Here is a 23804-nt window from a genome sequence, read left to right on the forward strand (position 1 = left end):
TAGATGTTGACATATCGTTAGTAAAGGGACTTCTCCTGATATTGAAACACATTTTCTTCTCTATACAGACTATCTACTGTATGTCTATTGGACGAAATGATGAATCAAGTGTGAATAGTAAAGCTGTATATGAACCAAGAAAGAGTTTTATTGAGAATTTTGGGCCTTCTATTTACATATAGCATATGCACCTCTTTATGTATTTCTCTCTAAATATCCAGTTGGTAGGTAACGGCGATCACGAAACAAACCCATGCGAACAAATCCACAGTTAAAGAGCGTATAGTGTGAATTTTTAACCATCGAGATAGCAGTGTCATGATATCCTCTTGTCCAGCAGACTTGTCTCCGTATTTCAGAATGGAGACGATTGTGGGTAGGATGATCGGTGCAAATAGAGCATGGCCCACTGTCATGCTTAAACCAGCCTTGTACCACCACAAAGACTGCTGTGGTGTAATGACTGAGCTCTGAGAGTAGATTGTCGCGATAGAAGTTGCCATGGTAGTGATCCATGTGACGGCAACCCGAGCCGATGCACTAGGGTAAAAGGCCTTCATGTATGATGGAAGAATCTGAGGTGATTTTAGTCGCACATTTTGAATGGTGAATAAACGAAGGTAAAAGTACTGATCCCAAGCAAACCAGATGCAAAACGAAGAGGAAATCAGTGGTGTAACGCGGAGAAGCGCGGACGTTGATAAAAGTGCTGACATTCTGAGTTCCTTCTGTTAAATTCGCCAGGTAAGTCAACTGCGAAACTGCCACAAGAACGACAGCCTATGTTGAATAAACTGGTTAATAGATTGATATTGCCCGCTTGTTTCAACCTGACTACATGTATATTCTTCTTCTCCCCGGCATCGACCGATGCTGATATAGCTGGTCCATGGGCAGACTGCCCCGCGCTACAATAATGCAAATCCGCCGTAAGACAAGGATGGATTCAGTGTACAGTGGGGTGATGAGCCTACAGTTTGGACAAACCCACCGATATCAATCAGGAGCATGCCTATCCCGGAACCCTAAGGCTGAAGAGCATACCATACGAGTTGTCATCATATTTACAACAGCGACGCAATGCAACAAGCAAAACATCAATTACATGAAAACTCTCGATTCCTCATGATTATTTACAAAGAGAAGCTTTAAATATATACTGGGGAAATATTAGTCATGGACCGTGATCGATTCCCTTTGTATCTCGAATACATCATCAAGCCAGCCAAAGGTTTTTGTATGCAACGCTGCCAGAGCTGCTACTTTCGCCTGTAATGAGCCCTGGCCAGGGCTGGAGGGAATCCATAGCTCGTGTTTCTTTCCATTGCTGCTGCTGATGCTCGTCAACTCATTGTAGATTCGCTGTGGCCCTGCCTCTACCGGGATATACATTGTATCGCGGGATCCCGTCACCAATACAGGGCACTTGATCTGACTCAAACGCGTCCCGCCATCAGGCAGCGCCATGCTGTAGTTCTTCCAGGTGCGCATTGCTGCTACGGGCGATGGAATCCCCGTCGCCAATCTCGCGTGGCCCAACTCCCACTGCTTCTGGAAGTCGAGCGCAAGAACTATCCAGAGCAGCGTATTGAATATGTTATCCGGGATGTACTGCTCTTCTATGGCCGTCATCAGGGGCCCCGATACGCGAGCTCTCGTTAAAACAGACAAGTCATAGAATCCATCAATGGAGATACAGGCGGATATACGCGGATCGAGTGCTCCGCGTAACGCAAAATAGCCGCCCATAGATGCGCCTGCGATGGCCACCCGTGAGAGGTCTAGATTCCATTCCGGGTGTTCGCCGACTATCCGTTCAAGATGGTCTAAAACATGTCCAACAACGAATTCCCAGTCTGGTCGTAGATGGAGTTTGTCGCGGCGAACAACAATTCCCTGGCCTGGTCCTTCGAAAGAAAGGGTTGCATATCCTCTTGTCCTCGCACCAGATGCTGTAAAATAATAAAGCTCTTCTTGTGTCGAGTCAAATCCCCCGGTGCTAATAACAACGGGTGTCCGAGGGAGTTTCGATGAAGATGTTGGCATGAAAAGGTAGGCAGGTAGCGTAGCACCATTTTCGTAGGGTATCTCGAGAAAATGAACCGGATCGTCAAAGAGCTGACACGCCTTCCTAAAGTTGCTAATAGATAGGCTAATTGTTGATGATAGGCGCGTATCTTCAGGTTTATGGTGCAGTAGGAACTCGCTGGCTCGACGATAGTTGGATGAGCGCAGAAAAGCCCATCGCGCAGCTTCACGATCTCCAGTCCGCAACGCGGTTTCCGCTATTTCCTCGCTTTTCAGAGCAGCTTCGGACCAAGCTCGATACCAACTCTCGGGATCATTACTTCTGATTTTATGAGCCGCTTCCAAACACTCTCCCACCTCGGCACCTTGGAAGGGAGACGTGCCGAGTACGCGAAGATACTCAAAGTTGAAGAATTCTGACGAAATTATGCGCTGCATTCTACAATCACTGCTCAACAACTCTGCTTGATGTTATTAGGCCGGTCTACATCATGCGAAATGTACATGTTTATAATAATAAGTCTGAGAAAGGGTGTATTGGCCTATGCTTGCTATTATGGGTAGTTGTTGTAGGTATGTCGGCGGGTTTTATCGGACAGTTTAGAACTATTCAACCGAGGTGCAATAAATATCAACTAAATACGGTGCAAGCAGGCGCTGTACTATAGCGCTTACTCGTGAATTAGAGGCCGAAACTTCAAGTGTTGGTCTTGCACGAGATTTACACAGTTGAAGTTTTAACACATATATAAACTATATACAATCTTTAAGCCGATTCCTCGTATCAACTAATTTTTCCACGAGAACTTACTCTTGGCCGTAATGTCCTTCGCAAAACTTGTAATAGGGATCGTAGCCGTAATGTCCGACAGAACAACGTCGGCACCGATTTCTTTCTTGATCCAGTGTGCCATATCAACCGCGATCAACGAATCTACGCCATGGGAGTAGAGCGCTTTGTTTGTATCAATTTCTCCAGTGTCCACCTGCATCAATTTAGCCACCTCGGCAACCAAAGCATCCAGTACCAGCTTGGAAGCGTCGGCTATACTTGTGACGCCTTTGAGCTGCTCCCCTAGGGACAGCGACGATGGCAGTATATCCTCGTTCTTAGCAATCAAAGGGGTCTGCTTCGCGCCCATTGATGCCAGTATGCTAAATTTAGGATCGTCAAAATAATATGGGCGTGGGATTCCAGCTTCCTTCACCATGCCAATGGTTGGAATACCCGTGATGATCTGGGCTGGTATGGAATAGCTGCTCTCAATTTGCTGCTGCCCACTGATAGCATGCTCAACGAGAGTGTGTAACTCATACTCATCGAGGCCGAATGCCTCTGCCCAGTCTCGAGCGGCGCCAACTGCCCCATTTCTCGCAATGATCCCAATGTCCTTCACAACCCCGAGATTGATAGTAACAGCTCGCAGGCCAAGAGAGCGACGGAAGTCAGCCAGACCATCTTGGTATGCGCCGCCAAAAGCGTAATTGCTTTGACTACGACCACCAATGACGCTTATAAAAGACCCAAGGGCAACGAAGAAGTCAAGATTGCGAGGCAGTAGCTCGTTTAAATTCCGACTGCCTTGAAGCTTGGGGCCCACGGCCTCAACCCACTGTGTGTAAGTCATGTTATGAAGGATGGCGTCGCGGAGTACGAGTGCAGAGTGAATAACGCCCGAGATAGGTGGCATCTCTTGAGAACAGAGAGCGAGCGTGTCTTTCAAAGCCGAAAAGCTGGCAATATCACATTTGTAAACTTGTACACCAACTCCGCTGCTTGCGAGATCGGTGACAAGCTGCTTCTGTACGTCTTGGACCGCTCCACTGCGAGAAATGAAGCATATATGTCGTGCGCCAGATCCGACCAGGAAGCGCGCAAGACTTCGTCCGAGGTCACCGAGACCTCCAACGATCAAGTAGGTTGAGTCTCCAGATAGCTTCAAGGAAGTATTTTTCGGTTTGCATAACACAGGAATCAAGTCATCCGCAGAGAAAGAGAGAGCAATGCTTTCTAAGTTCTCGTTCTCCGTGGATTTCATAAAGTGCATCGCCCTCTCTATTTGAGATACCGGATATACGGTTACAGGGACGGTGGGCTTAACTATGCCTTGTTCCATAAGCTCGAAAGTGTTTCGCAAGATGCCTGCCATGATCTCTGGGCGTTGACTTTGTATGTGCCCCATATTAACGGAAGCAAATATGTAATCCTTGAGCGGTGGTCGCATCTCTCGAAGAGTGCTTCTTGAAGTATTCTTGGTCGAGATTTCCAAAAATGTTCCACAAGATGCCAAGCAGTTCCATGTCTCTTGTAATTGGTCTCCCACACTGGAATTGAGAACGTAATCAACGCCAGTGCCGTTGGTCATACGGAGTATGCCATTTGAGAACTTTGAGTCGCGTAAGGAAAAGATGCAATCGTTGGCAATGCTGTAAACATCCTTGAGCACCTCTCTTTCACTAGCAGACCTGGTAGTTGCAAAGACGTCTAGGCCTTTATGCTTGGCCAACTGCACCGCGGCTTGCCCAACATTGCTTGCCGCATCATGGATAAGGATAGATTGCCCTTCTCGGATACACGCAATATTCACGAGAGCGTGATAGGCAGTGCAATTTGCTAGGGATAAGCAAGCAGCATCTTCAAAGTTGATACCTGTGGGTATCCGCTGGCACATGCTGGCATTGGCCCGGAGGACAGTCCTATGCGTTCCGGGAACTATAGCAAAGACGAAATCGCCTGCCTGAAACTGAGTAACCTGTTCACCCACGCGTAGAACGATTCCGCTGGCTTCTAGATCCAGTGCCGCATCGGACGCTGGGCCTATTTGATGTATAACATCTCGGCGACTGATAGAGCATTGTTAGTAACCGTGAAACAGCTCAAGAGTGGTCTGTTTAAAAATTGACGTGGAGACATACCTCAGTGCACTTGCTTTTATACCTATTTCGATCTCATCTTTGTCCAGATCATTGTTTCGTAACTCATCAACTTCAAAATATGGAGGTTCCGAGACTCCATCATTGCGGATAAAAAGCTTCTGTGAACCAGTCGTAGAGCCAAGCGGTATTAATTCAACAGTACTCAGATCTGGACTCTTTTGTGACAGTCGTTCATTTAATTCTCGATTTTCAATAACCCGTGGGACACGCAGGACTCCGTCAACCTCTCTGAACTCATTTTCTGTCGTTGTTGAACTCTCGACTTGATAAATTAACGCTGCGGCTCGATCCAGCATTGTGACACAACCAGTGTCCAGCTGGAGAGTCTGAAACCGTATTGCGGGGATTTCGTTGCGAACAACACGAGCGAACCCGAGCGAAGAAGAACGTTCGGGGTCTGGAAGAGCAGTAACCCATTGTAAGCTTGCGGCCTCGGTCGCAAGTCGCTGTAAAACTTCAAAATCACGCTGCATCAAGTTTTCCAAGAAGGGAAGCTCGAATTCTACAAGAGCGATGAATCTCTTGCCTTTATAGTCAATGTCGTCTGACCCCCAAGCGCAAACTCGACTTGAGATGCCGTCGTTTTGTAGTAGTTGTGACACTTTAGAAGCAAGCTCTTGCGCTACCTTTGAACAGTTTGCTGCCTGTAGAATCGTGACCTCATCTCTGGGTCTTGTAGCTGACGCAAATACCACAGAGGTCTGATGCAGTGGTGATGCATCGAAGTCGGAAGAGATGAAGTCAATGCCAAAATGGTGATCATTGAATACACTCTGGATAGAGTCAAGCTTTAAGGGCCGACTTGAACCGTCGTCACGCTTCCTATAATATTGTTAGACAAATTTCAATCACAAAGGTAAATCTCCAAACTTACTTCCACCATTCGTATATGCCGCCTAAAACAGGCAGTACAGTTGGTCCCGGATTTGTTAATTCGGCCAGACATATCTTTCCACCATCTTTGAGCAGACTCTTCAGATTTGCCATTGTTCTTTGAAGGCTTTTGGCGTTTGAGAATACATTGCATCCAATGATGATGTCGTAAGAAGAAGGTTCAAATCCTTGCTTCCTGATATCGAGATCGATGTCCAGGACTTTGAGCTGACTTGGTATTAGGAATGCGTGAGATGAATCCTTGACCTCTTGAAGGCCAATGACGTTGGGGCACGTATAAGTATAGTTCACTGTATCTGGGATGCCTCCAGCCGAAGCAAGAAACGGGGATGTGTAGTCAGCGCCAAGCTCTAATATGGCAAGATTCGGCTTGATTTGTGCCATTGTGGCCACGACCTAGTAAATTGTTAGAACAATTTGCTACACATGATCAAGTTATCTCAGTGGCATTACCTTAATTAGCTTCCTCTGTGAAATGCGCATGCCACAGAGCGAGTGAACAATCTTGTCGACGCTCTTCTCAGTCCCAAGGAGGCTCTCAGGATCGACTGAAGCGCCCAGAACCTCTGTCAACGATTTTCTAAGTTTGTTATTCGCAGACATATGCTTCTCAAGAGGAAATAAAGATGCATTTAGCTGCTGCTTCATCCACTTGGCAAAATTCCGAAGTTGTAAGTTAGGGATCCGCATCCCGTTAGCTTTTTCTATAGCTTCTCTGATCGCGACATACGCAATTTGTTGCTCTTTCATGAGATCTCGTACTTCTTCATCATTCGGTTTATCAATCTGATCAATCGTTTCCTGCTTTTTACCGGGCGATAATAAGTCAAATGCCGGTATCCAATGCATTTTGCAAGTGAACGGGCTCGCTCGAAGGGACATTGGGTCACCGTTTCTCTGCGTCCGACTAACAGCGTCAACAACGAAGCGTAAACCCTTGATGCTGATCACTCTCTGACCAGTCTTATCATCGAGCATAAAGATATCGGAGATGGCTTCTGAGGAATTCTGTTGTAATAGTCTCGCACACCCTTTGAAGCGAACCCCAGATTTAAAAGGAATATCTGCTTCCACCACAATTTCCTCAACAAAACTTTCGGCCAAATACCCTTTAATATTACCGTCATCTCCCTTAAAGGAAGCGACAGCAGCTTGAATCGCGCCGTGCAGGGTAGTGGTGTGGATAACGTGAGGTCTGGCTGCTGGCAGAACCGCTGGGATGGAGCCATTATCGACTATCTCAATAGTACAATAGCTTTTTCCATGCGTATCATAGCGGATGTCTTTCAGACTTTGAAACGAAGGACCATATTCAAGGCCGATAGACTGAAAGTCCTTATAGAATGTCTCCACATCTTGTGAAACTTGGCATTCTTCCTCCGCCATGAGATAAAGGTCTCTCATGGCCTGCTCTTCATGTGTGCTTTCTGCGTCCACTGCAGCATCTGTTGAATCGCCATATTCGATAGCTAAAAGACCTGAACAAAGAATCTGTAGAGAGTCATCGGGCCCGCTTGAAGTAATGCTAAACTCTAGCCATCCTTCGCTCAAACTCTCAGCGTCGGGGGGTAGAGGCTCGTAGCCGAGTAATGAACTCCGTCTGAGAACCTTCGTCTATAGTAATGCTATTACGAATGTTGATGTCTCGGAGCTTATATCGATTGACGGTGCGGCCTTGATCTGCCACCTGGTTCGCCGCTTCTAATGCCATAGCAATGTAGCTTGCCGTCGGATACCGAATGGAGCCCTGTATTTTGTGGTCACGTAACCAAGGCTCTTCTGCAATCCGTACAAATCCTCTCCACTGTTGCTCAAGTTGGGCAAAAGATGGTAGTGGAGCACCTATTAAACTAAGCCGCGGCGATGACCTCTGTTTGATTTGCCGTGTAAGTCGAGATTCATTCCAATACGACTTTGTCTTGTTCCAAGTGTATGATGGAAGATCCACTATCAGAGCTGGGGAACTGTTAAAAGAGATTGTAGAATCATCGCTGCAGGTATTGATGGCGAGGATATCTGCAGGTACATTGCGAGACACTAAATCACAAACAGCAGTCAAGATTGTATCGACAGCGTTTTTTCCTCTAGACATGACTGATCGATATTCTGTGTTGTGAGCACCAAACCCGCTCAATATTTGACGGATAGGTCCCTGAAGCGCCGAATGTGGTCCAATTTCGACCATAATGTCAACAGAACAGCCATGGCTTTGATCTTCATGGCTTTTAGGCCGTAGCAGTTCTCGCACCGCATCTGAAAATAAAACAGGAGATGTCAAGTTTGTGACCCAATGTGATGGCCCAAGTTCGCCCGCGCTGATGATGTGTCCCGTCACCGATGTAAACATTTGTGGCCCATCTGGTGGCCCTTGTCTTGTTTCCATATTTGCCAGAGCTTTGGTGTAGGGATCTTTGACAGCCAGCATGTGATGGGAGTGGTAGGCAGTGTCGACTTTCAGTTTTCTGGCAAAGATTTCGCGCTCCTTGAGCCTCGCTGCCAACTCGTCAATTCCTGCCTCATCTCCCGAAATAGTGACGCTCGATGGAGAATTGATACAGGCTACAACGCATTTCCCCTCGGTCAGCTCATCGAGCCACTTTTGTGCTTGTTCTGCTGATGCTCCGACAGCCATCATTGAGCCTGTCAAATCTGGAGATGACTTCAACAACTCTGACGAGAGTTTACCTCTCCAATAGGCCACTTTCCACGCATCTTCTCGTGATATGGCACCGATTGCAAATGCGGCCGCAATCTCTCCGCTTGAGTGGCCTACAACTGAGTGAGGAGCAATGTTCCAAGATGTAAGCAGTTGAATAATAGCAACTTGCAAGACGGTGCATATAGTTTGGCTATAAAGCGGTTGGTTAATGTTGGACACCGCATCTTCTCGTTGAAGCTCCTCCATAACGGACCATGGACAGCCAATTTTCCTAAGATATCGCTCTGCGCTCTCGACACTTTCGCGGAAAATGCGATATTGCAAGAGTTCTATCCCCATACGGGCCCACTGCGCGCCCTGGCCTGTAAATACGAATGCCAGCCGAGGTTCAATATTGGACCGAACCTCGAGTGATGTGGGAGCTTCTAGTGCCTGTGTAAGTTCAGGCACAGTCGAGGCCGTAAAAACTGTCTTCCAGGGCAAACGAGACCGTCTTTCACTCAGACTGAAAGCCAAGTCGCGAAGGAATGCTTGGCCTGACTCGTTTCTCATCTTTGCATGATCCTTCAAGTATTTGAAAAGAGCTTGTCGTTGACGATTCAAACCATTCTGGTCTGACGAGCTCAAAATCATCATGTATGGCATTTTATGCCCCTCGGGAATTTGGGGTCTAGATGAAGACAGTGAAAGCGCTTCTTTATGCAGTTTGAGTGCTTCTCTGCCTTTTGGAGACGTTTGGATAGTGTTATGATGAGCCTTGATACCTCTTGCGGTGAGGTAGTGATATGCATCGTCGAGGATAATATGTGCGTTAGATCCACCAAAGCCAAAAGAGTTGACGCTGATACGTCGGATGCCTTCTTCCGGCCAAGGAATTTCTTTTGTAGGAACAGAGATCCTCCACTCTTTGAAAGGGATGCGAGGATTGGGATTGTGGAAATGCAGGCTAGGTGGTATCAAACCATGTTCCAATATCTGAATCGATTTGATGATACCGGCTAAACCAGCCACCGATTCAAGATGCCCAATCTATAAAAAATAGTTAATTAACCAACATATTAATAACTAAAGGGCAATGAAACTTGGAGACTGACATTTGTCTTCACCGAACCAACCCAAAGGGGCTTGTCTCTCTCATGCGTGATAGTATTTGCTATTGCATTCAACTCTGCGAAGTCGCCAGCAGATGTCCCCGTACCCTAACTTGTATCAGCGAATCTTGGTCTAGCAAAGAATAAAGAGCAAGCTGCCGTTTTACTTACATGTGCTTCGAAATAGGAAGTATCTTTGAAGTCCAGTCCCGCGAAGCGATACGCTTCACGAATTAGCTCTTCCTGAGCTTCGCCGTTTGGCATTGTCATGCTTCTTGTCTTGCCGTCTTGGTTGGTTGCAGAGCCACGAATAATAGCTCGAATTGTATCACCATCTCTGATGGCCTTTTCGACTGGCTTGAGAACCAGGGCTGCGAATCCTTCGCCCCGGCCGTAGCCGTCAGCCGAAGCATCAAATGCTTTACATAACCCATCTGGAGAGAGAAACCCTTGATTGGATAGAGCATTAAACATATTGGGGCTGAGAAAAAGATTTGCTCCTCCAACAAGGGCCGTATCGCAATCACCAGAGCGTAGGCTCTGGCATGCTACGTGGAGGCCGACAAGACTTCCCGAACAAGCAGTCTCAATAGTCATGCTTGGTCCTTTCAAGTCGTAGAACCACGAGATTCTATTAGCGAGAACTTCTGTTCCGAGACCAGATACCGAATACATCGGTGCAAAGTCAGGATCTTGGAACTGCATTTCTCTCCAATCGTGTGTAAAGGCAGATATAAAGCAGCCAGTTTTGCTCTTGGCTAGCTTTTCCAAAGGAACACCAGCATTTTCAAATGCCTCGTATGAAACCTCCAGCAATAGCCGCTGTTGCGGATCCATACTTGTTGCCTCTTGCTGAGTTATGGAGAAAAATTTGGCATCAAATACCGAGACATCTTCTTTGAGGAAATGCGCTTGGGTGGTGATGCTGGTGTTTTGCCTGCCTTTACTTGCACAGTAAAAGCCATCGCTATTCCACCTGTCCCGTGGAATATGTGATATTGCAGCTACACAGAGTTAATGACGGATATCATATTATTTCTAATTTGTATACATACATCTTCCTTCGCATAGTAGCTCCCAAAATTGCTCAGAATTAGTTGCATCTCCCGGAAAGCGGCAAGAAAGTCCAACAACTGCGATTGACTTCTCGTCGTAGGTTGAGTGGTGAGCAGCATCACCATCTGACCCAGATTCGTAAAGACGCATGTTGGGTGAATATGGCTCTATTGCAACAAAGTAAAAACTTCAATTACACTTGTTAGGAGAATATATATAATAATTAATACGTGCTAATTACACCAGTCCCATGCCATCATACTCAGGTTCACCAGCGGCCGCAATTTCATTTGCATTGTCAGATAATCTTCAGTTCTAAATCACGATACAGTCCGGCCTACGCACCGCCGCTTGTACGTTTGTGCCATAGCAAAAGGATAGCTATCTAGGTATAGTACATACAAATTATGTATCTGTACATGTACCTGTAAGATAGATATCCCATTTGGAAACAGGGATTGGCAGGGTATTCGTATACCTAGGTAGAAATGTTGTGAACTGGGACGTATACGTATCAATGTATTCTTAAGCAAATTATAACTGATTACAAGTTATGTGTAATATGGCATTAAATATAGAATAATATTTAAATAAGCTACAAACAAAAGAAATAGTAAGTTTTATTATGACAATATACTAGAAATAACATCCTATCTGTCAATTATACACTTCTGCAAGCATATCAGTGCATCTGACATGGTGTACGTCTTATCTCATGCAGCCTGGTATTTCAAATAGGCATACGTTGCATGCAACCAGCAATCGTTGTATTAAAGTACATCCATAAATGGCAGTTTTCGTTACTAGCCCTACAGGGTCCAATATGCCGACAGCGGGTCCTGCTCGGTGGGTTTCTCTGATCGGAATTCGAAGCAATATCGCGATCCACACCACGCCGTAGAACACGACATCAAGATACTAGATATTGCAGATCCGTAAGCATTACTTCTCACTAGTGTATTGTCTTGGGGACGAGACACTCAAGATGTTGTGTAACATTCTAGGTACCCGGCAATTCCGTATGACGGAAGCAAAATTTGTCATTATTTCCACCAATTGCCTGACTGCCCAGTTGCATGCAGGTTCGATTACAGCAACTAGCTAAAAGCAGCCGCGGCATTGATTGAGAAAGTAAGCACAAGTAGTACATATTGAATTCCAAATGAGAAATATTGCCATTAATAAAATAGGAGCATCTAGCAATATTCAGTAACAAGAAAACATGAAAATATAAGCAGATTCAAGATCAAGCTATAGTGGACTACGAAAGCCTAGTTGATACGTCTTGCTTAGCGCAAAAAGAGCAATTTAAATTTTCCGAATGATTCACACACAATGTTCAACAAGGTGGAAGAGATGTAACAATCCGTTGTGCCGTTATCCCAAACAGAACCAGCTGCTTATAAGAGATTCGACTAGTTACAAGGGACCAGGTTGTATGGAAATAAAACCAGCGTGAAAGGCCATCATTTCTTACATTAACCTGCTCACTAAAAGGGGAACTAACAATAATTTCCGCTGCGTAATCAGGCACTAGCAACTAGTCAGCCGCTAGAGCCGGTAGAACAGGGAGCCTGCTGTCGAATTGCATCGGACATTTTACTAGGCTGATGGACAGCAGACTACGACTCGAAATACAGATGACACCCCAATGAAATAATAAAACGGGTTAAATTCGTGTACCTTTATACGTATTTGCCCCAAATCACCTCACTACGGCTTTAAAACGTAACTTGCAGGATTTCACTTCCAGTCCCAAGTTCAATAGTTGAGCATACAGAAACACAGTGTCATATTTTAATCTCATAATATCTAATTCACTAGTACCAAGACCAGTAACACTTTATTCCAACGTAGCGTTAGGTTTATGCCATTTGTATAAACATCTTATAATATTGTATCCAAGTTGCAGTACTCGTTTCGTTTGTTCTCAAAAAGATCTAAAAGCACTACTCAGGGGGTTCCGTTTGCTTTCTGCCGAGCTTTGAGGCGGACAAATAGATCAGTCTGCTTTGTAAACCACACAGTTTCCAGTTTCCAGTCCTTTTCGGGGTACGCCCATTCTAGCTGGAAATTGTGAAGAATGGCTGGGATTAGTTTCCCCATTTCCATCATAGAAAGATGTATGCCTAAACAAACTCTGGAGCCGGCGCCGAAAGCTAGGAAACATTTTTCCATGTTCTTCAACTTCTCTGCAGAGTTTTCAATCCATCTCTCGGGCCTAAAGTCTTCGTGATCTTCGCCAAAAATGCTGGGATCGTGATGTATTACCCAAGCGTGAATACCAACAACTGTTCCTTCAGGAAGATAATGTCCGGAAAGGAAATCTCCTCCTTTCGGAACGCAGCGCTCAAGAACTTGACCAACGATAGGATGTAAACGCATCCCTTCTTTCATGCATGCTTGCCTATTCAATTCCATGAGAGCAATTCATTACTCAGCTTTGAGGAGTGAACTTACAGGTACGGCATTTTCATTGAATTGTCTAGTGTTGCCATTTCAGAGACATGACCGGCGGAGATTCCGCTGTCTATCTCAGTCATTAACTTCGCGTAAACGCGTGGGTTTTTAAGAAGATAGTAAAATATTGCCCTGAGAGCGATGGCAGTCGTGTCACTACCAGCAAAGCTTTGTGTATTGTTAGCCCAGAAAATATCATAATCTGCAAACTCATTAGCTGGACTCACACGCTGCCTAAACAATGGCCGACAAGATCATCGTGATCCAAGCGAATCTTTCCAGTAACAGAATCGCCCATATAATAGGCCAGGAAATCTTCTTTTTTGCTCTGATAATACTTTCCTTCCAAATCATACTTTTTGATCTGGTTCTCGATAATCTGAAAGTAGCCGTGTTAGCTCATGAGGATGCACCGGCAAAGTGCCTGTTTTTAATTATACCTTAATGATGTTTGGGACTGGAGAAACATCGGGAAACAGTTTCTGAATTGTGGTTATAAGCTTAGCATTCCCAATCAACCAGGGATGGAGCTCCGGCAACTGTCCTACGACCCCAACATATTTGAGAGTATCTTCGATGCCAGAGATTAAGCCGCCGACATCGCTACCAGACTCTAAACAGCCAAATCGTTGACTGAAAGTGATGGCACCAATCACATCGAAGGCATACCATTGTAGCCAAGGCCCAATATCAACTACCTCTTGCTTATCCGCAAATCCGCGCAGCTTGTCAAGAAGAATTTTCGTACATCCATCAACGGAGCTCTGCATTTCTGCTAAAGAGGACATGGAAAATCTGTGTGCAACTTGAGATCTCTGAGACTTATGAAATTCTGTACTTTGTGTCGCAAAGAGATTGTCGACAATTCTTCCTTTATATGGGGCTTGGAAGGCATGATAAAAATCGCTCTATAGCCTTTGTCAGATAACTTCAAGCTTCGAAGAAGTTGTACAGCTAAAAACCTTCAAGTATTTATTATTGAAGCCATATATTTTCGGGATTGCCGCCGGATCTGCCACAGATATGTGGTTTGGACCGACCCGCACTAATTTTCCATGCTTTTCATGTAGTTGTCGAAATTTCACTGGATAGTTGCCTTGAGAACATATTCGGCGTTAATACTGAATTCTATATTTATCAATTACTATGAGAAGTAGACATGCCTGATAAAACAGCCCAGACTCTCCATAATCGAGTCCATGAAGCAATCTTTGGTCCTGGGAGCTCACGGAGCCCAGGTTTGAAACAATGATATATTTTCCGTGCGAACCAATACGAAAAGAATGCTGAAAGTAGGTAATAAGAGATAATAATGGCATTTTGCTGCACATAGCCCAGAAGCATCATTGTAGAAGCCATTTTACTTCGCTGTGCTGTGAAATTGATTGTGGAATGTAAGTGGAATTCCCAGAGTAGCATTCGAATGCGACTTGAATGTTGCTCTGAGATTGCAAATGGTTTCCATACTGATTGGTGGATAATAACGGCATGCAGCGAGATACTTTTTCATGAGCATATGAACGCTGCTCAGGAGCAACGGGCACTGAAAACGCTCCGAGCTGAGCAGCAGGGATATGAGCGATTGCCGGCCAAGAATTTTGCTTACCGAATTGGGCATCACTATCTATCCGTGTCAGAACAGGGGGGTAGGCTATTGCTTATGGCATGCTGTTACGACCTGGTTTCCCGTAACTACGAATCCCGTATAGGCAGCTGGTTCCGTTACAGTAATTGCTACAACTGCGATTATTGGCCTAATCTTTTGCCTTGTTTGGCATAACGGTATGGCGGGTCGTGGCACGTGCATATTACTTGAACAAGGATGCGTATTGCATCTCCTGTATGGGATACTAGCATTTGCTTGTTCTTTATGACAGGTATTTCTGATTGTAGGCTGGGGAGATGATTGCCTGCCGATAGCCGATCAGCCCGAGTCTCTGGTATCATGGTAGTATCATGCAAGTTCCAAAAATCACACCATTTCTTTAAATAGAATATTTATTCATCCTCAAATAATTGAGCTTAGCACTCATTTGACGAGCTATCTTGACTTCATAAGAGCGGTTGATACTTCTTGTGGAACTGTAGACGAAGAATACATGTAAGCTTATAGCCTCAACTGGGCGAACAGTTCATAGTAACTCTTTCCTTTCGGAACAATTACGCGGCCTTTACTAATGCGGTATATAATAAGAAGGCGATTAATGAACTGATATTGCATTTTTCTTATGAGTCACCTTCGACTATTGAGATCAACTTGAGATTGACGGAGTGTTCCATTCTCCACAGAATCAAACTGCGGAATGAAGTGGATCCAGATGCATCCTTTTTGGAGATTCTTATCTCATGTCATAGACTAGCTTATAGTGAGGAAAATACATATGTACAAATTACCCTCTTGAGGCTAGAGTCGCGATTTCTATACCGTTCACCGTGTGTGAGGCATTTACGTGGATTTAACAGATACTACTAGCAACGCATTAATGAAAAGCAGAGAATGTAGGATCTAATGTTGGTAATCTAGGATATCTTTCAGTGCAAGCACTGGATATGCATTCCTATATGCTTACATGGGGTATACATTATAACGTTGTATATTGATGTATAACTTATGAACTCTCGTTATTGCCTATTGAAGTCCTTGCAAGCACAACACTGTAATTAAATATATAGTATTGCTTAATCTTGAGTTTTTTCCAACAAAGGCATCTATCTAAATAAAAAGAATACACCCCTAATATACTGTTAAAACAATGTGTTATGCATCGGGTTTAATACTTGTTAAGTCCTTACATAGGTATGTATATCTCTTATAGCTTTCTGTACTTTTTTACCTGTACTATGTATTCTCTCAAACTCCACAGTTGCCAAGATGTTTGCGATGTTTTAGGTAAGAAATGCTACCGAGCTCCACTGAAGCTCACTTACGCCCGCACACTCCCTTCTCAATGTAATGTACTTCTTCCTTTGTACTCAGTACATGAGCAAGATTTGTTCGTATAGAAAAGGTTGAGCCGGTATCAGCTTTGCTTCATGATGAATTAGGGAGGTGTTGTCAGAATCTTATCATGTTCAGTAATGTTTATAGACTTCAAACATACCGAGATCATAATATTCACTTTTGCACGCCCATCGGTGGGTTTGCATACATATTGTACTGCCTTCTAACTGGATCAAGACAAACGAACCATTTCGGTAAATCTCATTAAGGAATAGTCTGTATTCAAGAATAGATCACATCAAAAAGATATAGGGGCAAACGGTAGTACATGAAGATAGTTGTTAGGGATTATCGTGTTTCACTGAAAGGCGACAGGCTTATCATAGGACGTATAAGATTTTAGATCGAGTATCAATATTGATGATTTAGCAGCTGAAGTATCTAGGCTTGAGCATCATTCTTGTTATAAGAAGGTTGTGTTGGCTGCCTCAATTGCCCTCAGAGCAAAGCATACGACCATTCTACTCAGAACAAAATGAGCGGACAAGATGCCCGAATCATCTTCTTCGGAGACCAGACTGTGGACACTCTCCAGAATATCAAGGTTCTCGCCAACCAAGCTCGAACATCGCCCATCATCGCGCGCTTTCTCCGCGAATGTGCAGATGTAGTACAGGTCAATCTTTCAGAACTTGATACTAAAGAGAAACAGCCATATTTGCGATTTGAGAGCATTCTTGAATTGGCTGAAATCTTTGCCGAACAGAATACTCCTTTTGAAGCAGTTTCAACAGTTCTGTTTTTCATCGCACAGTTTGGAGATCTTCTCTTGTACGTTTGCAAAGAATCACACATTACCAAGAGAGTTTAAAATTGCTAATGCCAACTACAGCCGTGCGGAAAATGATCCATCATTCTTCAAAGCCAGTCGTAACTCGCCGTCATATAGCATAGGGCTATGCACTGGGCTCCTCCCAGCAGCCGCAGCAGCAACTGCTAGGGATGTTGGCGAGCTTCTGACCATTGGAAGAGTCTTAATTCCTGTAGCCTATAGATTAGGCGTGCAGCAATGGAGAAGTGCGCATGAAATTGAGGGCGCGCCAGGATCTTGGGCAGTGGCAATTGTCAGTGTCGACCCACAAGAGATCGAGAACATCATTAACGCTTTCAACGATGATATGGTATTTGTCCCTCCATACTGCATTTTTTACATATGTTTCAATAGCTAACGTTTATTACCCAAAGGCCATTCCCCAACACCGTCATATTTATATCAGCACATTGGCCCACCGGTGGGCAGTCATCTCTGGACCGCCATCACTGTTCCCAGAGCTGTGGTCCTACTCAAAAACGTTGGCGTCGGCTTCCAAGATGTCTGTGCCGATAGGAACCCCTGCTCATGCTCCCCATATTCAGCCTATTGATATATCCAAAGTTCTCGGTCAATCACCTGTCTATGAATTGCCGATACGAGACAACGTACATGTGATATCAACTAGTACTTGTCAGCCATTTGAGGGCCTTACTCTGGGCGATGTACTCACTGAGGCGCTAGGGGACATCACATGTCGGATGCTGAATCTTGCTGGAGTCATCGACTACATTATCTCAGAGCTACATGATACAGAAATGGTGAACCTTGATCCGTTGGGTCCAAAGAGCCAGATTGATAGCTTCAAGAAGGCTTTAGAAAACGGCGGCATCAACTTCACAACACAGTCTGTGCAATCAGATGTAAGAAGTGGCCTTCGTGACGGTTCAGATTTGGTTGCCGTTGTCGGTATGTCTGCAAGACTACCGGGAAGCGAAGATATTGACAGCTTCTGGGAAATTCTTCAAGCCGGTCAGAAGATTGAGTCAGAGGTCCCAGCAAGCCGGTTCGACTTGGAAACCCACTATGATCCTACTGGGGTCAAGAAAAACACTATCACCACGCCATACGGAAGCTTTTTGGACAATCCTGAGCTTTTTGACAACCGACTATTCAACGTTTCGCCTCGTGAAGCCAAGCAGATGGATCCAATCCAGCGCATTCTCTTGATGTGTAGCTATGAGGCGCTACAAATGGCCGGATACACCGCAGAGGCGGCAACTCTATCCACAAATCGTGGACGGATTGCCACCTATTTTGGCCAGTCGGCTGATGACTGGCGGGAGGCTAACAATAGTCAAGACGTCGATATCTTTTTTATACAAGGAGGAGTTAGGCCATTCTCCACAGGCAGACTGAATTATCACTACAAATGGGCAGGAGGCAACTACTCAGTCGATTCCGCGTGCGCTGGTAGCTCTACTAGTGTTATACTTGCAGTCAATGCTCTTCTTTCGCGAGAATGCGACACTGCCCTGGCTGGTGGCGGCTCAATCTATACCGCCACCACTCAATATGCAGGGTTAAGCCGAGCAGGCTTCCTCTCCAAGACTCTTGGTGGCTGCAAGACTTTTAGAGAAGACGCCGACGGCTACCTTCGCGGGGAGGGCGTGGGGCTCGTTGTCCTTAAGCGCCTTGAAGATGCCATTGCCGATAACGACAACGTTTTGGCCGTCTTGAGAAGAGGGGCTAGGAACTACTCTTGGAACTCAAGCTCCATTACTCACCCAAGCGCCGATGCTCAAGTAAACTTGATTCGACAAGTGCTTCGAAATGCCGATATAGACCCCAAGGACGTGAACTTTGTTGAGGCGCATGGTACTGGCACCCAGGCAGGCGATGCCATGGAGATGGAAGCCATGACTAGAGTCTTTGGCAGCGATCGAGCAGAAGACAATCCTCTCTATATTGGTGCGGTTAAGGCCAGCGTTGGGCACGGAGAAGCAGCTTCGGGAATTACTTCTTTAATCAAGGCAATCGAGATGATTCGCAGAAAGACTATACCGAAGCAACCGGGTTTTCCAGGGCCTCTCAACCCGAAGTTTCCGCCGCTGGGCAACATGAACATTCATATCCCCGATCAAACATTTCCGTTTAACTCTAGCTCTTCCAGCAAAGATGGCAAAAGGAGAATCTTGATTAACAACTTTGATGCCTCTGGCGGCAATAATAGCATGCTTCTGGAAGACGCGCCCGAAAGACAGCACAAGTCTGACGATGACCCAAGAAAGTTTTATACGGTAGCCGTATCAGCACGAACAACATATTCTCTCCAAAATAACGCACGCCGGCTTTTGGAGTATCTAGAATCTCATCAAGATGTCCAGTTATCTGATTTGGCCTATACAACCACCGCAAGACGAATCCACGAGGACCTGCGAAAAGCATATACCGTACAGAGTGTCAGCGAGCTACAGCAGTTACTAGCTACTGATCTAAAAAAGGACTTTGGTAGCATCTCGCCTTCCAATCCTCCTTCATCGGTAGTCTTCACTTTCACTGGTCAGGGTTCACAGTATGCTGGCATGGGGAAACAGCTCTTTGCCACTTCCCCTAGATTTCGCAAGACTGTGGAGTCACTACAAGACGTGTGCACTTGGCATGGCTTCCCTTCCTTCATTGATCTGATTGCATCTGGCGATGTTGAAATTGGAGCCTATAGTGCAGTTCAAGTTCAGCTTGCCATTGCGGTTATCGAGTTGGCTTTGGCTGACTTGTGGAAGTCTTGGGGCATTGAGCCAGATGTTGTTATTGGCTACAGCCTAGGCGAATACGCCGCTTTGCATGTGGCCGGCGTTCTCTCAGTCCATGATGTGTTGTACATTGTTGGGAAACGCGCAACGCTTATTCAAGAGAAATGTACTCCAGGAACACATGCTATGTTGGCAGTCCAGGCATCTGAAAGCGACATCAAGGACAAGCTGCTTGCATACCCGTCGTGTGAAGTGTCTTGCAAAGGAGCGCCAAACTCCAACGTTGTTAGTGGGCCAGCGGATGATATCGTTAATCTTCAAAGTCAGATGAAGAAGGAAGGCTACTCAAGCACTTTACTTGAGATCCCCTATGGATTCCATAGTTCTCAAGTGGACCCGATTCTAGAGGAGTTCGGAGAGCTACTCGACGGGATCAACTTTGCTAAGCCACGCATTCCAGTAGCATCCACATTGAAGGGCGCTATCGTGACAGAGGAAGGAGTCTTTTCACCCTCCTATCTAGAAGATCAAGCTCGCCAGCCTGTTGACTTTGTCGGTGCACTCAAGGCTTGCCAGGCTGCAAATCTTATTGATGATAAGACTGTATGGATTGAGATTGGCCCAAAACCTGTCCTTTCTGCACTTACTGCCGCAAGTCTTGGCATCAGCCGAGACAAACTCCTCTATACAATCTCCAACAAGGACGACAATTGGAAGACTATCTCAGCCTCAACAACATCTGCCTATCTGTGTGCGCTACCTCTTAGCTGGACCAAATTTCACAAAGACTACACAGAGTTCCTTACGCTGCTTCAGCTACCCACTTATGCGTTTGACCTGAAGAAATACTGGGTTACAACCAAAAGTGCTACTCCGCCAGTTGAACCCGCGCCAGTACCAGAAAAGATTACAACACCATTAGTGCCAGGGTTTCCAAATGCCAGCCTTCAACGTGTTAAAGAGGAATCGATCGAGGCATCAAAAGCAACAGTTACCTTTGAGTCAATGACATGCGAACCAACGCTACTACCCATTATACAAGGACATCTCATCAACGGGGTGCCACTCTGCCCAGCTAGTGCATTCATGGATATGGCGTTTTCTGCAGCCAAATATCTTTACCTGAGGATAAACCCTGGGAGCTCAGTACCCGCAATGTCTCTTACAGGTTTAAATATCATCCATCCTTTGATACCAGATCCTAGGAAGAAGCCCGATCAAACAGTCATCATTAAGGCCGAGAAGGTGGCTAATAGCCAGACTGTAAACATCAACTTCAAGTCTCGCTGCGGTAAGTTCTCTGATGATCATGGCAGCTGCCAAGTTCATTTCAGCGACGAGAAGCAGTGGAAAGCTGAGTGGTCCAACAATGCCTATTTCATCGATTCAGCTAAAAGCAGTCTCGTTCAACGCGCCATGGCGGGAACTGGCCACCGTCTTCACAAAAAGGTGGTTTACAAGCTGTTTGCCAATCTTGTACGCTATGATGAGCCTTTCCAGGCTATGCAAGAGGTGTTTGTTGAGGAAGACTTCAGCAGTGATGCCGTTGCAATTGTGAAGCTCTCTCCAGCTAATCAGTCGCGGTTCACCTTTAGCCCTTACTGGTCTGACTCACTTATCCATGTTGCTGGATTCGTGCTGAATGGAAAGCCGAATGTTGACGATGATAACCATTGGATTGCTAGTGGCTTCGGAAGCTTTCGTGCGCTACAGAGTGTTCAGCCAGGAGTTACATATGAGAGCTATGTTCATATACGTCCGGGTGCTGGTCAAAATACAGCTCATTGCGATGTCTACATCTTTGAAGGCAACGAGATAGTTGGGTCTAGCACTGGAATAATATTCACGCGAATGTCGCGCCGGGTCTTGGAAGCTGTTATTGGAAAAGGCGACACTTACAATAGCAGTGCTCCTACGCCAGCAAAACCATCCGCCGTTCCCACCAAGGCGCTGCCTCAATCGAAAGTCGAAGTCTTCCAGAGCGGCCGAACATCTCCGTCTCTATCTGACACAGAGAGCGGAGAGACGCCTGGTACTTCTGTCGATGGTGACGATGCAGATGAGGTCATCTCTATTATTCTTGCCAAAACTGGGTTTGACGCGGCTGATGCTGAGCCGTTTACTAAAATTACGGACATGGGACTTGACTCACTCCTGACTATTGAAGTTATCAGTGAGCTTAAAAACAGCCTTGGATTGGAACTCCCGGCTTCTTTCTTTAACCACAATCCTACTATTGCGGATGTGAGAAGGGCACTTGGAAATGATGACAAGCCGGCCCCGAAGCCCAAGAAGAAAAAGGCTTCTGTTGTGGCTCCTGTGGTGACTCCTGTGGCGGCTTCTACATATGCGCCTACACCTAGTTCTTCTGAAAGCGATGCAGAGATGGCTATTTCTACTATTCTTGCTAAAACCGGATTCGATCCGGCTGACGTTGAGCCGTTTACTCGAATTACAGATATGGGTCTTGACTCCATCTTGACCATTGAGGTTATCAGCGAGCTTAAAAGTACCATCGGTTTGGAACTCCCTGCTTCCTTCTTCAATCACAATCCTACCGTTGCAGACGTGAGAAAGGCACTTAGTGATGAAGACGAGCCAAAGGCAGAAACGCCGGTAGTTTCCTCACATAGCAACCAAAGCGCGGCGGAAGAGCCTGCAGCGAAGAACACAAGACCCATTTCCAGCTATCATAGCAACGTCGTGCTTGTTCAAGGAAGATCCAAGTCAAAGAAGACTCCGCTCTTCTTAGTTACAGACGGTGCCGGATCCTCAATGTCCTATATGCATCTTCCGCCTCTATTTTCTGGCGATAACCCAGTCTATGCATGCGAATCTCCCTTCCTTGACAAGCCAGAAGACTTCACCTATACTATCGAAGAGGTGTCGGACCTCTACGCAGAGGCCATTCGCAAGATACAGCCCCATGGCCCATATCTTCTAGGCGGTTGGTCCCTTGGCGGTTTATACGCCTTTGAGGTCAGTAAGCGGTTTATAAACGCTGGTGAAGTAGTCAAGGGCCTGTTTGTCCTCGACTTCAAATTCCCGGTGTCTTCGAAAGCAAAGAATCAGATTGTGCCGTCCATGGAGATGGTGGAGATGATTGGTGTCGCAAACGGCGTCAATATTCCTGGTAAAGGGTTCATAATAGCGCCTTCATCCCCAAAGACTAAGCTGCACTCACTCCAGTCGGTGAGGGCAGCGGTCAAGTATGTCCTTGACCCGATGAAGCCTGGTCGAGCACCTTTGAATACATATGTGATATGGGCAGGACAAGGTCTCGAGACTCTCCTAGGCGGCATTCCGGCAGGAATCGAAGAGATACTCAAACAAGAAAAGCTTCATTCAGACCCGGATACCGATACCCAAGCATATACCATGTTGCTGTGGTTTTTCGGCAAGCGTAAGGAGCAAGAGGGCCCAGACGGGTGGGATGTAGCAACGCAGAGCGAGGTTCATTGTTCGTCTCTACCTTGCGACCATTTCTCGATGGTTAACAAGTCTTTTGTAAGTCCTTAATATACAACAAACTAAGAGAATGAGCACTAACAGTTACAGGCCAATCACACAGGCAAACATTTGAGTAACCTTATTTCACAATGTTTATCTTCCTAGAAAGCCTGCATAATAGACTGCACTTGGTTATATACTTTGTCATTACATGTAGCTAGTACATACATGTTCCCTAAAAGTTATTTCTTAATACAAATATTTTCAGTTTAAACTATGCTCAGTGAATTAGTAAAACGACCTGGTCGTCAGTAAGCTTATAAATGTAGAAAGCTCAGCTAGCCTTGCCTCGGAGGACTGATGTAACAATTTCGAAACGAATATCACCTCTATTTTATATAATACCGTAGAAATTACTAAGCTGTACGAGAAAGGATGTCGGTGGCCTGGTCTACCATTTCTTGCTCAGTAATCATTGAGTTAGTCCAGCCTCATCGTCATAATGCCTAGCGCCGCAATTGTAGACCTATATAAATGAGACTACTGGCTGCATCTTTCTTTTTTGAAATACATACATAGAAGTACTTTAACAGATCAATTCCGCCGATTCTCTTTGCTCATGAAGCATATCTCGACAAATTACTACAAAATGGCGTCCAACATTCTCACAGAGCTACTAAGTCGCAACGAGTGAGTAAACCACACAAAACAGAAACAACTCTTT

At 45.5% G+C, this 23804-nt stretch overlaps 6 protein-coding genes across 6 annotated transcripts; 1 reads left to right on the forward strand and 5 right to left on the reverse strand.

Moving 5' to 3' along the window:
* Positions 1 to 209: 209 nt before the first annotated feature.
* Positions 210 to 716, reverse strand: TrAtP1_007688 (uncharacterized protein; the record flags this gene model as incomplete). Its single annotated transcript, XM_014092532.1, has 1 exon — positions 210 to 716. The coding sequence occupies one exon, from the start codon at positions 714 to 716 to the stop codon at positions 210 to 212; it is 507 nt and encodes a 168-aa protein (XP_013948007.1).
* A 454-nt stretch (positions 717 to 1170) lies between these two features.
* On the reverse strand, positions 1171 to 2466 carry TrAtP1_007689 (uncharacterized protein; the record flags this gene model as incomplete). Its single annotated transcript, XM_066113625.1, has 1 exon — positions 1171 to 2466. The coding sequence occupies one exon, from the start codon at positions 2464 to 2466 to the stop codon at positions 1171 to 1173; it is 1296 nt and encodes a 431-aa protein (XP_065969711.1).
* A 350-nt stretch (positions 2467 to 2816) lies between these two features.
* TrAtP1_007690 (putative secondary metabolism biosynthetic enzyme) lies at positions 2817 to 7263 on the reverse strand (the record flags this gene model as incomplete). The annotated part of the gene is made up of 4 exons (XM_066113626.1): positions 2817 to 4872; positions 4945 to 5787; positions 5840 to 6255; positions 6313 to 7263. 4 exons carry the CDS (start codon positions 7261 to 7263, stop codon positions 2817 to 2819), a joined length of 4266 nt encoding a protein of 1421 aa, XP_065969712.1.
* Positions 7264 to 7414: 151 nt separating this feature from the next.
* Positions 7415 to 10815, reverse strand: TrAtP1_007691 (Type I Iterative PKS; the record flags this gene model as incomplete). The annotated part of the gene is made up of 4 exons (XM_066113627.1): positions 7415 to 9547; positions 9613 to 9717; positions 9781 to 10613; positions 10665 to 10815. 4 exons carry the CDS (start codon positions 10813 to 10815, stop codon positions 7415 to 7417), a joined length of 3222 nt encoding a protein of 1073 aa, XP_065969713.1.
* Positions 10816 to 12618: 1803 nt separating this feature from the next.
* TrAtP1_007692 (uncharacterized protein) lies at positions 12619 to 14723 on the reverse strand (the record flags this gene model as incomplete). The annotated part of the gene is made up of 7 exons (XM_066113628.1): positions 14289 to 14723; positions 14088 to 14221; positions 13566 to 14033; positions 13353 to 13504; positions 13126 to 13293; positions 12805 to 13072; positions 12619 to 12732 (listed from the first exon to the last, which is right to left on the reverse strand). Exons 1-7 carry the CDS (start codon positions 14542 to 14544, stop codon positions 12619 to 12621), a joined length of 1560 nt encoding a protein of 519 aa, XP_065969714.1. The 5' UTR covers positions 14545 to 14723.
* A 1878-nt stretch (positions 14724 to 16601) lies between these two features.
* Positions 16602 to 23213, forward strand: TrAtP1_007693 (Type I Iterative PKS; the record flags this gene model as incomplete). Its single annotated transcript, XM_066113629.1, has 4 exons — positions 16602 to 16897; positions 16959 to 17247; positions 17312 to 23137; positions 23202 to 23213. The coding sequence occupies 4 exons, from the start codon at positions 16602 to 16604 to the stop codon at positions 23211 to 23213; spliced, it is 6423 nt and encodes a 2140-aa protein (XP_065969715.1).
* Between the last annotated feature and the right edge of the window lie 591 nt (positions 23214 to 23804).

The sequence above is a fragment of the Trichoderma atroviride genome, chromosome 4, assembly GCF_020647795.1.
Source record: "Trichoderma atroviride chromosome 4, complete sequence".
NCBI lineage: Eukaryota > Fungi > Ascomycota > Sordariomycetes > Hypocreales > Hypocreaceae > Trichoderma > Trichoderma atroviride.